Raw genomic sequence first — 16,126 nt, forward strand, 5'->3', positions numbered from 1 at the left:
AAAAACCCACATTTTATAGAGAAATTGCAAATTGGATTGAAATTTGGTCAACATGTGAATATTTTACTTTAACCAAACAAACTTCTCATGCTCTTATCACAACATTACGTACATTACGTCGAATATCTGAAAATATTATCCAGAGGTGGACTTATATGTCCAAGTCAATCCTTGTCTGATTTTATTTGTCATCTTTTTAGTATTCTAGATATTATTTCTCCTATTCTAATCAAACATTGCAGTTATTCTTTATCAATTAAAAGTTTTGCAGAACAAATTTTTAAGATTTATTATAGCAGTGTTGATTTTACATGCGAGAAACACACAGAATGGGGAATTAAATATGGATCTCGAATTGTCATTAATATTTTTTATAATAATTTACAAAAAGAAACTACAGGTTCTGTAAGAAAAGATCAAGTAAAAGAGTTTAAAAAAAGACAAAGAACTGATAGCTAGTGCTAATAAGATTTTTTCTCAAATCCTTAATACATATAAAATTACAAACCTTTGTTTTTATTTCCTCATAAGAGTTGTAAGAAGTCTTTGCAAAATGTAAGTTTAATTTAGTAGCATTTTGATACATAGCTATTTGAAAGCCTATTTCAGTATTTCATATGTTATCGGAATATACTGAAACAGCGAATCAGTTAGCGAAAAATATTGTATAGCATAATGTAATAACATGATGATAATCTTAAGTTTTCCTCGACCATTTTAATAAAATAAACATTAGCCGTAAGAAAACTGGCCTCTTAATTTTTTCCGGAAAATGCAACAAATCAGGCCGTATAATTACAGTAGGCCATGATCCAGGGCCTTTTTTCTTTTTTTCTAACTGCATCTCGAAGCTTGGCCGGAAATTTTTTTTATAATTGTTGATTCAAAGCTGTTTGAAAAAGCCGCCATCGAAAAAAAACGCAGGAAAATTAAATTCATTTTCGTAAAAAATAACAACAAATGGGGATCAGTTTTGGTGCCGCACCCTGTACATGAAAGAACGGGAGTTTTACAGACTGTGAATAGGGTTTTAGATACGAGTTCAAGTTTTAAAAAGATTCTTATGGCACCAGGTGATAAGTCTCCTCCTGTGCTCAAAAGTATTTTTCAAGACAATAATAATAACGATAAATAAAACTCGATAAAACAGTTTTTGCCGAATCCTCATTATTATTAGCCATGTTATTTTTAATAAAAATTTCCAAATTGATCTAACTTTTGGACAGTACCTGCTGTAAGCACACAAAATTATACAGCCGATAACTTTTAGAATTTCACCATAAACTGAGACTTAAGTTACTATGCGAATTAAGCATATATATTTTGTTCCAGTATAATTAGATATTGTATACTTTTATTTGCTAATAAAAAAAATCAATTTAAAACAAAATTAAGCTACGTGATGAGCTGTAAATGAAAAATGAAGCAAATACAAATAATAAACATAGATCCTCATACAAATTATATTTGATATATTTCTCTGGTTAAAAAATTTTTTTTTTCCTTTAACAATAAATTTAGTAGTAATAAAGTAAGGTTAAAAAAAAAGACTTCCTTTCCGAGAAATTATAAATATATTTCTAAAATCTTTAAAAACATTCTAGGGGGAGTGAAATTTTACAATAAAAAAAAATCGAAACAAAAAAAAAAAAACCTAACAGTAAAGCAGCGTTATCATCCTCTTTCACTCGATTATCAGTTGATTTCATACAAATACTTTTATAATAATCTTAAATAAATCAACTTTTACGTTAAAAAGCCTCAAGTAAAGACACAATTAAGCTGAGGTTAAACCTTTACTTAGTAGGAATGCCTCTTGATTTGGCTCACGACCCAAAAAGTTTCGCAACATGTCGCTTGCGTCCTACAAATTTAAAACATTATTGTAATACGTAATTAACCATCATCACCACCATCTTCGTCTTCAAAACATAACATATTACAAGTCATAATCAGATATACTTAATCACATATTGTATAAATGCAGTTATCGTTTTTTCAATTAATAAATTTTTTAGAAAACTTTTTAAAAATTTTTATAAAAGTATAAAACTGAAGGTGAACTAACAAAAGAATTACTGAAGACAAAGTTCTGGTTAATCAAGTCAACTAAAAGATCACAACATATTACTTTAAATTCATTTCAGTTAATGCAGTTATCAGTTATTTCTCAACGAAAAATCAACTATTAGTACTTTTCTACTCACCAAAGAACCGCCTGGCTTTAGAATGCATTCCCTATACGCCATTCCAACTTCAGGATTAAATATCCCTTCCTTTTTAAAGCGCGAATGAAACATATCCATAGAAAAAACCTCGCTCCACTAAAGAGTAAAAAATCAAAAGTGACACACACTGCCAAATATATATGCACACATCGGGGACTATTGTATGTACACGTGGTAAGAAGTGAGGAACTATTAGATGTACACATGGTAAGGAATGAGGGACTATTAAAAGCACACGTGGTAAATAAAGAGGGACTATTAGAAGAACTTTTTAAAAAGCAATAATTTAAATCCCATTAACTTGTTACTATTTTAATGTGACAGAAAGAATTTTATTTGTAAGAAAGTTATATGCAACCTTTGAAAGCAAAGTGAAGGATTAACAATTTATTACCATATAACCATAATATTGAGCATCATAGCCCCCTGCCAAGTGTCCAAAAGAGGCACTCATATTCGTACCTTAGATCACAAAAAGCAACAAGATAAAAAAAAAAAGATTATTAAAAACATTGAAATTCAAGAGCGTGACAAATTGAAAAAATGACAAATTTTTTTTTATCAAAAACAAAGGAAGAGTTTTAACTTTTAAAAACAAACAAAAACAGGCCTGGTGTCTACCTGGTGTTTGAGGAATCTTGAGTACTTTTTCAGACACCCCTGCAAATACTTCTGCTGTATTTGCCTAAATGTAAAAAAGGTTTATTAACTTAAAATCAGAGAATATCAAAATGAATCTGAAATCTTCAAAAGTTTTTTAACAAATTCAATGAAAAAAAAAACTATGGATTAATTTACAGATGGTCGTGTGTGAATAAATTGATCAAAAATTCCAAGTGCAATCTGTAAAAAAAAAACACAACAATATTGTATTAATATACATAATTATCTATTTATATTACTTCTATTTATTAATCTAACAATATAACATAACAATGAAATCCACTCTCCCCAACTAATCTCAAACCCCCAGGACCAAGAATAAAGATATACAGATTAGATATATAATAATAAAGATATACAGATTAGATGCATGTATATATATTTTAAAATTACTTATATACATAATATTTTTTACCTGTCTTAAGTTAAATAAACCTGCATTTGCGTTGCGTGATTTCACTAAGGTGTTGATAAGATCTGTTGGTAAATCACTACCATCTTTAAAACAATGCAGAAAGTAATGAACAAAAATCAAAAACAATTGACAATAAACTTTAAAGAATTGTACACTACAAAAGACTTAAAATTAGTAGAAATTTTAAAGAAAATTTAGTAAGATTTATAATATGTAATATTAGAGATTTGCACTTTACAAAACATCACTTGTTACAGAAATTCATTAAATAAAAACCAGGCCTGATCTCCATCATTACCAAAACAGTAAACTGAAGTACAAAAGTTATACAGTAGATTGCAAAATTTATGACCACCTTTGTAGTGCTTTGACATCCGCTTAAGAGCTGCCTCTTCCCAGCACCAATTTTCAAGCATCTGTGATGGAGCTTCCACAAAATCACGCTCAACACTGGTTCCGCTATTATAAGAAATTTTAAGCTTAATTTGCTAAAATACTTATTGAAACAATTTAAAACCATTTTAAGTGAACAGAGATTTAGATTTCCTTGTTCCTTAGCTAACAGTATATTGTGAGAACAGACAGGATACCACAATAGTGACTTTTATTTAAACTCTGACAACTTATTGTGAGTAAGTTCTTAAAGTGTAAAGTGTTGAAACAGAAAATATCAAATTGTAGATAAGTAGATTATGTATGATAAAACCAAACAGCCAATTTAATATTGTATAAGTACAAACCTGAAGTATGCAAACTCTGCTTCAGCACAAATCTGATGCATCACGTGTCCAAATTCATGGAAGAATGTCTCCACCTGGAAAAAAAAAAAAAAAAAAAAAAAAGAAAAATTTGTTGCGTGATTTGATGACACCATGAAAAGAGAAAACAAAGTAAATCACTTACTTCCTCGTGACCAAGCAATGAGGGTTTATCATTTGTAGGCTTTGTGAAATTAGCCACCATTGCAGAAACAGACAACTACAAAATACAACAGTTTTGTAAATAACTTAAATATTTAAACTTCAAAATTTTAAGAAATTTTACTGTTTTACAACATAAACAATTTTTAAAAAAACAAACCATTCTTTCTCCATTTTCTTTTTGACAACCAGGCTGCAAACTAAAACAAGCTGCATGGCCAAACTTTCCTTCTCGTGGAAATAAATCCAAATAAAAATAACCCATTCTTTTATTTGATATTGCATCATCAACACTATACAATGACACGTCGCTATGCCATGTTTGGGCATCAGTAATTTCGGTAAACTTAACAGAAAGAAGTTCTTGATAGATATCAAGCACACCTAAAAAAGTTATTAGAGAAATTTTCTTTTAAGCTTTCTTAAACATTAAAACAGAACCTAAAAGAAAAATAAGCTTTTATATAAAATAAATGTAGTATTGGAATAATTGTTTATAGTCAATTATTTATTGTATTATAATTGTATATAGTCAATTGTTATATAGTTAAACTGCAGCCGAATATAACAGGGGCAAAAACCCCAAAAAAAGCAAAAATGTAGCTTGATCGTTTTTCCAGTGTGGTCTTCATATATATATATATATATATATATATATATATATATATATAAGCTACATTTTTGCTTTTTTTGAGTTTTTTCCCCTGTTATATTTGGCTGCAGTTTAACTATATAATAATTGACTATATAACTAGAAAACTGATCAAATTACATAGGTATTTAGCTTAACATATAAGTCAGCTATGGTGTGAGCTATGATGTTTTGAAGTTTAAAATCTAATTTACTCAAAACAATAAAAATGTAGCTTGATCGTTTTTCCAGTGTGGTCTTCATATATATAAATAATTATTCCAATACTACATTTATTTTGAAGTTTTTTTTAAAAGCTAGAGAATCAAAAGCTTATTTTATCAACAAGTTAACAGCATGCCTGTGATGACAGCATTAAGAGGGAAATACTCTTTTAACTTTTCATGATCAATTGAATACTTTGATTTTTCTATCATGTTCATGTAATAACGCATGTCCCAGTAATTTATTTTGTTGTCAAAGGTATAGCCATACTTTGCACACTATAAACCAAAGTAAAAAAATTACAATTTGGACAAAAAGCTGCTAAAAAAATAAACCTTAAAAAACAAAGAACTGTATTGGTGATATAACTGAAAAATTGCCTCTTCTTCCTTGAGTTTTAATATTTCAGCAACTTCTTGTGCACCAAGTGGCTCCAATTTTGCAGCAAGTTCATTAAGGAAATTCATCACAGTGTCAGCAGTTTTTGACATACGCATCTATATTGATTGTTGTTTAATAAAGACATTAACATTATAAAAACTAATGGTGTTTAGTGGATAAGACACAAGAAAAAATTATCAAGATAAAAAGCCCTATATATATATGTGTTAAACTGAACCTCAGTAACATAAGAAGCATGGTTTGCAAATCCAAGAATTTTAGCTTTCTAAACAAAACAAGCAACAATATGATTAACAAAAAAACTTCAAAGTTTAAGGATTTATAAACTATTATAAAATAATTTTTTAAATGTAGAAGATAACTAGCTAATTAATTGCTCAGTATAAACAAAAAAAAAAAAATTTAATCAAATATTAAAAAACTTAAAAAAAAAATAAACAAAACAAAACATCCTGACCTTGTCTCTTAATTCTATAAGCTCTTCAAGTATTGGTGTATTCTCTTTCATGCAACTATAATTATACAATCAAAGAATTATATGTTTAAACCATTAATTAATAGTAATCAGAAATTAAATTTTTATTGATAAAACTCAATTAGACAATTGCTACATATGCTGCTATAATGACAGCACTAGATTAAACATTAAAATTATATTTATAAAGACTGTCTTGAATGATAATGACCTACAGGGTTTTTAAAATTTTTCGATAAACACTTAATTGATTTTAGTAACCTTTTTATTGTTTTAAAGTAAATTTACATCCCTTTTAAACCATGTAATGGTAGTTTAAAAAAGTTGATTGCAATACAAAAAAAATGTATTTGCAAGATGTGAGAAAATTTATTTTAGACAAGTAGCTCCAAAAATAAACTGTTTCAATTAATTCGCTAGCAAAAAAGTAAAACTGTCAGTCATATCAAAGGAAAACTGCCAGTCGTATCATCAAACTATGGAGTGAAGTTTGCAGATTGAAAAGTGAGTTGAGAAACTAAGAAAGAGATCTGTCAAGTATAAAACTTGATCAAAAAGCAATCAGGAGGATCAATATAAATCCAAAATACTCCATTCAGGATATTGAAAAAAAACTGGTGTTCCCAAGTTGACAATCCGAGGAGTTAAAAAGAAATATGGTTACAAGACATATAGGAAGCTGAGGTTTCCTGGAAGATTATAACAGCTACTCAGTAAAACCCAAAAATGCTTTAAGGAAATCATAAGTGCATTATAATGAATAATGAAACTCCTGTAAACTTGACTGTTGGAAGTTTTCAGGCCAGCAATTTTACACAATCCTAAAAGGAACAAAGCCTGACATTTTGGTAAAACCAATTAAAACCAAAAAATTTGGCATGAAAGTTATGCTTTGGCAACCCATCTGTTCATATGGTTTCAATACTCAGTCATTTTTCACGAATGGAACCATGAACTCCAAAATTTTAAAGGAAAAAATATTTCAAAAAGTGACTTATCTTTTATCTAAAAATATGATAATCCCATCTTCTAGCCTGATCTTGCATTTTGCCATTACTCAAGAAGTGTAATCAAATGGTACCAACAAAATGGTATTGATTTTGTTCCAAAAAAACATGAATATAGAAAATGTGCTACAACTTCATCCAAATGAAAAATTTGGGACAAGTATGAAATGTGCTCTTCTTACACGAAGGGCAAAATTGCAGCAGACATCAATCAATTCGGGCGAATTTAGGGTCTAGCATCAAAAAATTTTACTAAAACTGTTGTCCAAAATCTCATACAAGGTGTCTGCCTTAAATTGAGAAAAGATTGTGATCAACTTGAAGATGTTTCCTGAAAATGTTGTTGTATTTGGGGATGAACCTGCTTTGAAATAATTAAAAAATGATCCAAATTAATTAAGTGGTTCTCAAAATATTTCAAAACCCCCATAAATCATTATCATTCTAGACAGTCTTTAGTCAGCTAATTCCAAAATAAATAACAAATTACATCAGTGCAGCGGTTAACAGTATTATTATTTTTAACCCATTGCTTGATACCGTTCCCTTATTATATAGTGAACAAAAATTATCTTAGTGATTAAAAAACCTCAGTAAAAACTGTAAAATTAACTAGGAAGCTGGTTATTTGAGACAAAGCTAGAAAGGTAGTATTAAAACTAGATTCAAACATCCTGTTCAAAAAATTTTTTTAGAAACATCTTCATTTTGTAAATACTAATGCAATGACAAAAGATGAAAAATTTCTTTAGTTTGTCATAAGAAATATACATTCTACATTTGCTTATAGAAAATGTTGAAAAACTACTTTAAAGAATATTTCTGAGCATTTTTTTAGAGATTTTTTATTATTTTTCTGAGTATATTATAGTTGGAGAATTAACCGGTTTAATGTTCTTTTTAATTTCTAAATAAAATACTTTTTTTATTTTATAAAATATTTTTAAATACTAGCTTTCTTTAAAAAAAGATAATTTTCATCATATATTTTGTAGAAGATCAGGCAATTAAATATCCTCATGATATTCAAGATGTTCAAAGCAATTGTTTTTGGTCATGTCATTAGTGTCATTTTAATTCACATTGAAACAACATACAGTTCATTTTAAGATTTGTAAAGTAATTTTAGTAGAGTAAATCTAATGACTTATCCAAAAACGTGCTGAAAACACAAATACATATTGACAGACATAGGACAAATTACATCAATTTAAACCAATTTGTATTAGTTCACTACATTTTTTTAAATTTTTTATTCTGTAAATTATATTTTATCCTGTAAGTTTTATCTTTTCATTGTTTAATGAATGGCAACACAGCTTGTATATTTGTTTTTTGATAATATTTGAATTTACAATTTAAAAAGTGATCATATACTACTTTATTAAAGTTCTTATAGACTTTATTATGTAAAAAGAATAAACAACTTTTTTTTTTGTTGTTGGAGTAAAAGCAGATGGCAGGATATCAGATGAAAGTAAAAAAACTTTAATCTGAGTAAAAACTTTTTTATAGATGGTTAACTGCTGTATGTAAAATATATTATATAATAGAAAAATAAATATAAAAGCTTTCACATTATATAAACTTACCGACTATTAAAAGCAGTTTCAAGAGCTTTTCTGACATCTGGGTTGCGTGCATTTTTCATGCATGGGAAATAATCTGGATATTTAAGTGAAACTAAGAATTTATCTCCGCTTTCAGTCTGCATAAAAAATGTTCAGGTCATTTAGTAAAACATAAATTTATACTAATCATGTATAAATTATGTATAAGTTTTACCTAATAATATTTATTTCCTAACCATTAAAATGCATTATTCATTGGTAACTAGTTAAAATAATATAATAATGGTTACTAACTATAATACCTATTTAATTCAAATTCTTACACACACACACAAATCCATTTTAGAGACTAATTTAATAAACTAAAGTTAAAATTCAAAAACTCCAAAAAATGTGGTTAAAAAATGTGTGAAATAAAAATTGGTGAAAAAAATTGATATTTTTCTACCTTTTTCAGACCATCCAAAAAGTCTTGCGGCAAACCACCTAAAGAAATTGGAAAATTTTGATCATAATTTAAAGTTAAATTTTTGTATAGATGAAACATTAAAGTGGTATGTTAATCTTTTAAGCATTTTTGAACTTTTTGATGTAACCCATATTTAGAAACAGTTAGTAAAAAAATAAGAATAAGTAGTCAAATTTATGACAAGCCTTTACTCTTTTTTAAACAAAAACAACAACAAAAAAAAAAACAAAAAAAAAAAACAAACTGATATTATAAATGTCCAAAAGTCAATATAATACTAGTAATAACAAGTTTACAGTATCAAAAAACCAATGTTTCTGCAGGGTATGTTAGAATTAATACACTCATGAAACGAAAAAAAGTATTTCGATTCCATAAAAAGAAAGCATAAAGTGACTTAAAAAAATGATGCCTCTTAAGTGAAGTAAATTTATTGATTGTTTTTGTGACTGTTTTATTCAGCCTTCTTTTTCACTGATATTTTTCAGCCATATTTTTTACTTTTTTAACCATCTCTGCACTTATTTTTTTGGCTATATTTTGAGACCAATTTTTTTTTTTGCTAAATTGTTATTTTTATTTTAAAATTAAACCATTAAATTATTGAATGTTTTCAGAGATCATGGAGGAAAATAGAAACATGTTTTGCATTCTTTATCTCATAAAAGGCTCCAGACAGTTGACAGCATTTCAAGCAGGCCAAATTTCACAAATTTATAAAATTAACTTTGACATTTGTGATGCAAGAGTTCTCCAAGACATCTGTGAAACTTGTCGCACCATCATAAGGAGAAAAGATGAAGGCAAAGATGTCATTCTCCACAAACTGCATGACTGTCCATAGTCACCAGAGTTGAAACCTAGTGTCAAGACTGTTGCTGCCTGATTTAACAGATGAAAATGAAGTATTTCATTTTTTAGGTGTTACTTGTTTAAAAACAGAATGAAAATTCATTTACAATTCAATTCTTTTCTTCAACTCAACATAGATTTATGATAAATATTGTTATTTTTTGAGATAAGATCTATTTTAAATGAAAGTAATTTTTTACAGGTCTTTTTTACAGGTTTTTCTTTCTTAAATAAATCGAGAACTTTTTGATTGAATTCATGACTGAAAACTTAAAAAGATGACCTCTGGTACTGACATTTTGAGTAAGAATACTTTTGATGTCTTCAGCTTTAAATTATGGCATCCCATTTAAGAAGGAAAGACTTACTGTAGATTTCTGTGGGAGTAATGATAAGAGGTCAGAATTGGTCAAAACAATGTAGGATTGTTTTGGGGCTTAAGAAAGGGCTTCTGTAGACATCTCAAAGTGTCCCTAACAACATAAAGTTGTTAGAAACAACTTTACAGCATGTTCAAGTATAACAACTATGACCTAAAAGCATTTTAAACTTCTTTCGCACACAATTCTTTGTTATCAACAATATACTGATAGTTTTCTTTCAAGTAACTTAACTGAGGAACATTTTTTGGTGCCACTATCTGCAATTGATTGCAAAACTCTTTTACATACCTTTTCTTGTTTTAACACATTGAGAAAAACAAAAAAACATTTTGATCTGTCTTTTTTTTTATAACATTTGCTTGAAACTTGAAAGATTTTTTCAACAAATTTTTATGAGAAAAAACAACAACTTAAAAAACCTTAAAAACTTACAAATTTTCTTAGCAAATTTTCATAGATTTTTGAAAAACGTGTCACAAGTAACTTTTTATGTTTACTTTATCTTTTTATGATTAAAAAAAAAAAAAAAAACTTGGAAAATTCAGTTTATGATGTTAAAAAATTTTATTGTACTTACTCAGTTCATCTTCAGTGAATTCAAAAACAGTATTTTCTTCATTACAATTTTTGTTAAATTCAATGGAAAGATCACTAATTCTTTTTTTAATTTTTTTAACCTCTTCTTGAGTATCCTTGGATAAATGAAGTCCTAAAACAAAAAAGAACAAAAACATTTTTATAACCAAAGCATTGACACAATATTATCTACCAATTTCATAATTTCTACTTAGCTTAGTCAAGAATAAACATGATTAGCAAATAAGCTAACAACTTTTTAACTAAAAGGTTTTTAACTACTAAAAACAGATTACCCATAAAAAAAAAAAACTTTATTCTAAATCCATAATTTCTTTCCTTTTGGATTATTATATCTAAAGATTTTATAACTTTAATTTTTTTTGCTTAAACCAACTTTTAATCATTCTTAAAATAACTGTAATGGGAATTATTAACTCTTTCCTTTTTTTTTTTTTTTTTTTTTTTTTTATTGTAGTCAGAAATTAAATTTTGTAGCAATTCTTGTTCAGCTTGTACTTTTATGTATGAGATTTTTAAATGATTTTTTAAAAAAATTCAAAAATTATACTTACCATCTCGTTGACCATTTCTTATTAATCTTTCAAGATATCTTGCTGCTTCTTTACTCATTTCACAATTTTTCTTTTGTAAAACAATGAGGTTCTTGAAAACATCTTCGCGCATACTAGTAATTAAAAATCCTAATCAGATAAGTTATAACCTTCATGACACACATAATAAAAATCTGTATCCAGTACCTAGAAAAAAGAAATTTAAAGAAAAAAGTTTTCATTACAATTGGGTTGGGTTTCATTTTAATCCGAAAAGGTTTGCTATTAAGAAATAATTAGAAGAAATGTTGCTAAGATAATACGACTATCTGCTACTAAGAAACAAGGCATGCCTTTAATCAAAGTGTTACTAATGATTTGTGAGGATATACTTGCAATCATTTGGGTGAAATGTTTGAGTACAAAAAATAGAATATGAATAGATTCGTTTATAGGAAAGAAGCAGTTTTTTTTTTGTTTGTTTAAGGTTTACTAATCTACCAACAAGCAAATTTTGAGTTAAAAAATATTACAGATTGAGAAGAACCTTTAGATTTTACTACAAACTGTTTACTTGTATCTTCTTTAATAAATTGACAGAAAAAAACAAGCTTTTAAATATAAAACTAAATCATATACTTTAAGTTAACTGAAATACTTTTTATACTTATTCTTCAACAGAAATATTTACCTCATTTCTACAGAGAACTCAGATAGTAATTTATCTGCTTCAGTGCTTGCTGCTCTTATTTCTTTATCAGTTGAAACATGCTGAGGAAAGTCCAGCATGTTATTCTCAACTCTGTGCTTATAGTCATTGTAGGCTAAAGTCTGTAAAAAGATAAATACAATTATATATTCCTATAGGTATCACAGAAGCTCATTTTTTATTTAATTTATATTTTTTATTTCAGTTTAAGATGATAAAATTAATGATGAAAATAGAACAGTAATTAGCTCTAGAACAGTTCTAACAAGGAAAAAAATTATTATGAACCAAAAGTGACTAACTTATAAACTATAGTAAAATATACTATTAAGTTTTAAACTAAATTAATTGTAATTTTATGAAATTTAAATCTTATTCATAACTTTGAGGTAGTATTCTAACATAAATAAACAACATTTTTTTTACCATTAAAAGGAGCAGGTGAAAAAATTAGAATGAAACACGAAAATATTGTTTGGATCATTTCTTTTCATCACCTATCATGTATCAATTTATAAACATAGGTAAAAAAAAAGCAATGTTGTATGTTGCTCAATGTTTAGGTGCAGCTAATCAACAGATTTAATTTTTGAAATATTCATTTAATAAGCCACATCAATTAAATTGAATATGCTAATATCAATCAAATTATCTGACACTTATAAGCTAATTCACATTATTCAGTTGATTAAAAATGGAATAGTATTCAAAATATCAGTACATTAATCTATACCAAATAGTTCTCAAAAAATCTTTTTTAATCAGATAAACTGAGGCAACTACTTGATTGTTCAATGTCTGGCTGAAATTCTTACATAGTATTTAATGGAATAACCAATTTAAATATCAAAATTAAAATGGCAAATTCTTTAACATTCTAGGTCCTTAGATACTTAGATCTCCTATTACATCCTTAAACACTAATTTTAATTCTTGCATGTAATTTGAGCTCACATCTTTTGCCAATAGAAGGAATATACTAAATAACTATACTAAAATGTGGAAAAAACTTTCACAAACAATTGTTAACAATAAGAAAAGATAAAACTTTATAGACTTTATTACTTTAAAAAGAGAATGTCAGCATAAAGCAAATTTTCAGTAAAAAGGTAACCAAAGAAAAACAGCATATCATAGTAAGGAAATTCTTATATTTATTGAGAGCCACAACCAGAAGAAAATAAGATTCAACTAGAGTAATCATGTTTATTTTTCTCAAAATAAGATAAGAGTTCTTTCTTAATAAAAGAATTTTAACCATCTTGTGACAACATGTAATAACTTCTTATCACATATACTATGTAAAATTGATGCACAGTTTGCTCTAACTACTTATAGTAAAAAAAGATTCATATTTAAAAATTAATTATTGAAATACATACAGGCCATATTTTACTGAAATGCAAAGAAACTTTGATACTAAATAAATTAAACAAATATTGCTTTGGTAACAGTTTGTTCCAATTTACATACTAAATCTTTTTTAAATGTTATAACTAATAATTATCATGAATTTCTTTAAAATCATATATCGATTTGAAAAAGAAAAGAAATAATAAGTTGCAACACTCAGAGTTTAAAAAACAAACAAAAAACAAACAAACAAAACAACCAACAATTTAAGGTTAAATATTGTATTCAAGAAATACAGTATTTACAAGAAATACTGTATTTATTCAGTATTACATATTTACCATAAGCACATTTTGGAGAGTAACTTCATCAGCACAAATTGATCCAATGTAATCATAAACAGCTCTTGTCTTCTCAATAAGTTCTTTTACTTTAACTTTTATATCATCAACTGATAGATTCCATCGTAATTGTATATCTTGCCTGAAAGTAGCCATCCCTTTACCCACGGCTAATAGGATTAAAACAAACTATTTAAAATATGTATGTTAAATATAAATATAATTTTTATATATTTTACAATAATTATTTAACGAATAAGTTCTTTGAAAGCATAGACTTCAGCGTTTGTCAATTCAAAACATTCTACTATTTTAAAATACACTCCTCTCGCTTCGAGACGCTGCGTTTGACTGTTTATAAATTCTTTTCACGACCTATGAGAAGCATTGTCTATATTGTGCTTGTTTGGACCCTGCTATTTGTAAAACCTTTCCTCTATTTTCTCAAATTTGTTGTTTTACTTTGGCCTAAGATAACTTTTAACAGTTATAACAAAGTTATGATATAGAATTCTTCTTTTGCAATACTACTGACATAAAAATTCTGTATCGAAAGCAGTTAATACAATCATTCTTCCCCATGTTAATAACTAGTTCATAATAAATACACTGCTGCTACTAGAACAGCTGTTTGAGTAAATTAAACATTAAAATCATTTAAAGCTATTCCCATTCGTCCTGAATTTTAAAAAGTTGTGTCCGTAAACCAAAAAGGGCTAAAAGACAAATTTAGCTATTTTGTGTTAAGTCAAATATGTATATCTAAAGGTGTTGTTTTACTTTAATTGCATAACAGTATAAATATTGAAAATAGTATCTTTAATTGCATATGGGATCTTTGATTGGACATATTTTCTTAACTTTCATATAGTATCTGTAAGCTTACATAGTAAGTTAGGGTATATTTAAGCATACATGTGTGAAGTGAAACCGAGTGAACAAGCTTCACGCATGTCCATGAGGTAAATTTACATTCAAAAAAGTCGTATTTGGTAGTTTAGCAAATTTAGTAAATATAAAATAAAAGTAATTTTAAAATTGATTAAGTGAACTTGAAATTTCTATTGAACTGAATGAACAGGTTACTATATATATCCTCGCTTAATAAGCTTATTAACAGCAAGTTAATAAATTCATCCAAACAAGGAAGTCATAAACAAGACAATTAAATAAATACTTTAACAATGATATTTCTATTGTTTGTTTGTTTTTTTTAATTTTAAAAATCTATTTAGTTATATACCAATATAAGTTGAATGATTTTTATAACTATGTTATGGTTATTTTAGCAGACTTATGGTTAAATTGAGCATGAAAACGTTCTCTATTTAATCAGAAAAAAAACTTTTTTTAAAAACTCCATATGAGTAGGTTAACTCAAAAAATCGAAGATCAGGAATGTTATAAAATAAGAAGAATTCTTAACGTTCCTTTTGCAAAATTTGCACCAACTTTTATAGGGTGTTTGGAGCTCTTTGAGATGTTCGTTATTATTTTCATAACCTGCCCCTCACGCGTTTAATTGGATAACAAGCCAGCGAGCTAGATGCTGTCATCTCAAGTTATATCAAAATGAATTTTCATCTCAAGTTACATCAAAATGATTGGTAGAATACAATTCTTTATAAATTTGTTATTGATAAAAAAAATCTTTTCCAAATGATAAATGGATTCTCTGCAACCATAATACTCTATTTAAACACAAGATTAATATGTTAAAAAGTTGCCGTTTTGTTTTGAAATCTTTTTCCTAACGAATAAATTACAAGAATTACTAGTTATACATCTATATATCCTATCACTAAGGGGGTGCGGACCGCTTCCTCCTACTGAAAAAATGTATAAATGTGCAACTAATGATTTTTGTATAACACCAAAATACGAAAATAAAGTATGAATTTGACATTAGACAATTACATAAAGTAATAGAGTTTAATTTTCTATTCTAGTTGGGACACCAATATTAACACACATCCGCAACTTGTAAACTTGTTTAAAACTGTCATCTCATAGAAAGCTTAAAGTAATTCTCAATATACTTCCATAGTCCAATATATATATATATATATATATATATATATATATATATATATATATATATATATATATATATATATATATATATAATTATACGTTTGAGACTTCAATTTCAGGCCCAAATCTACCCTGCTAGCACACAACGTTGAAAAAACGTTGAAATAACGTTGATCGACGTTGATCAACGTTGTTACAACGTTGTTTCAACGTTATTTCAACGTTGTGTGCTTGCTGGGTATGGACAAAACGACGTGAGTAATGTACAACCTTACAACTTTGTTAAAAATGTAATGACTAGTCAGGCAAGCAAAAACA

At 27.3% G+C, this 16,126-nt stretch overlaps 1 protein-coding gene across 1 annotated transcript; it reads right to left on the reverse strand.

Moving 5' to 3' along the window:
• Positions 1-1,555: 1,555 nt before the first annotated feature.
• Positions 1,556-14,081, reverse strand: LOC145191896 (thimet oligopeptidase-like). The gene is made up of 20 exons (XM_090089837.1): positions 13,775-14,081; positions 12,063-12,202; positions 11,393-11,505; positions 10,819-10,950; positions 8,986-9,023; positions 8,559-8,674; positions 5,942-5,996; positions 5,702-5,749; positions 5,463-5,579; positions 5,219-5,360; positions 4,387-4,610; positions 4,210-4,284; positions 4,047-4,120; positions 3,662-3,765; positions 3,307-3,389; positions 3,027-3,071; positions 2,850-2,913; positions 2,623-2,690; positions 2,208-2,324; positions 1,556-1,864 (listed from the first exon to the last, which is right to left on the reverse strand). Exons 1-20 carry the CDS (start codon positions 13,928-13,930, stop codon positions 1,778-1,780), a joined length of 1,998 nt encoding a protein of 665 aa, XP_089945963.1. The 5' UTR covers positions 13,931-14,081; the 3' UTR covers positions 1,556-1,777.
• Between the last annotated feature and the right edge of the window lie 2,045 nt (positions 14,082-16,126).

Source organism: Hydra viridissima, unplaced genomic scaffold (assembly GCF_058129835.1).
Source record: "Hydra viridissima isolate aposymbiotic clone 2 unplaced genomic scaffold, HvirCarnegie_v1 scaffold_1, whole genome shotgun sequence".
Lineage (NCBI taxonomy): Eukaryota > Metazoa > Cnidaria > Hydrozoa > Anthoathecata > Hydridae > Hydra > Hydra viridissima.

Excerpts from the sequence above, each read along its gene's own strand:
- LOC145191896 (XM_090089837.1), bottom strand. The coding sequence starts at position 13,930 with ATGGCTACTTTCAGGCAAGATATACAATTACGATGGAATCTATCAGTT. Across the intron at positions 10,951-11,392 it reads AAGAAATGGTCAACGAGATG|GACTTCATTTATCCAAGGAT; the intron begins GTAAGTATAATT and ends TTTTTGTTTTAG. Across the intron at positions 3,766-4,046 it reads GCAGAGTTTGCATACTTCAG|CGGAACCAGTGTTGAGCGTG; the intron begins GTTTGTACTTAT and ends TTCTTATAATAG.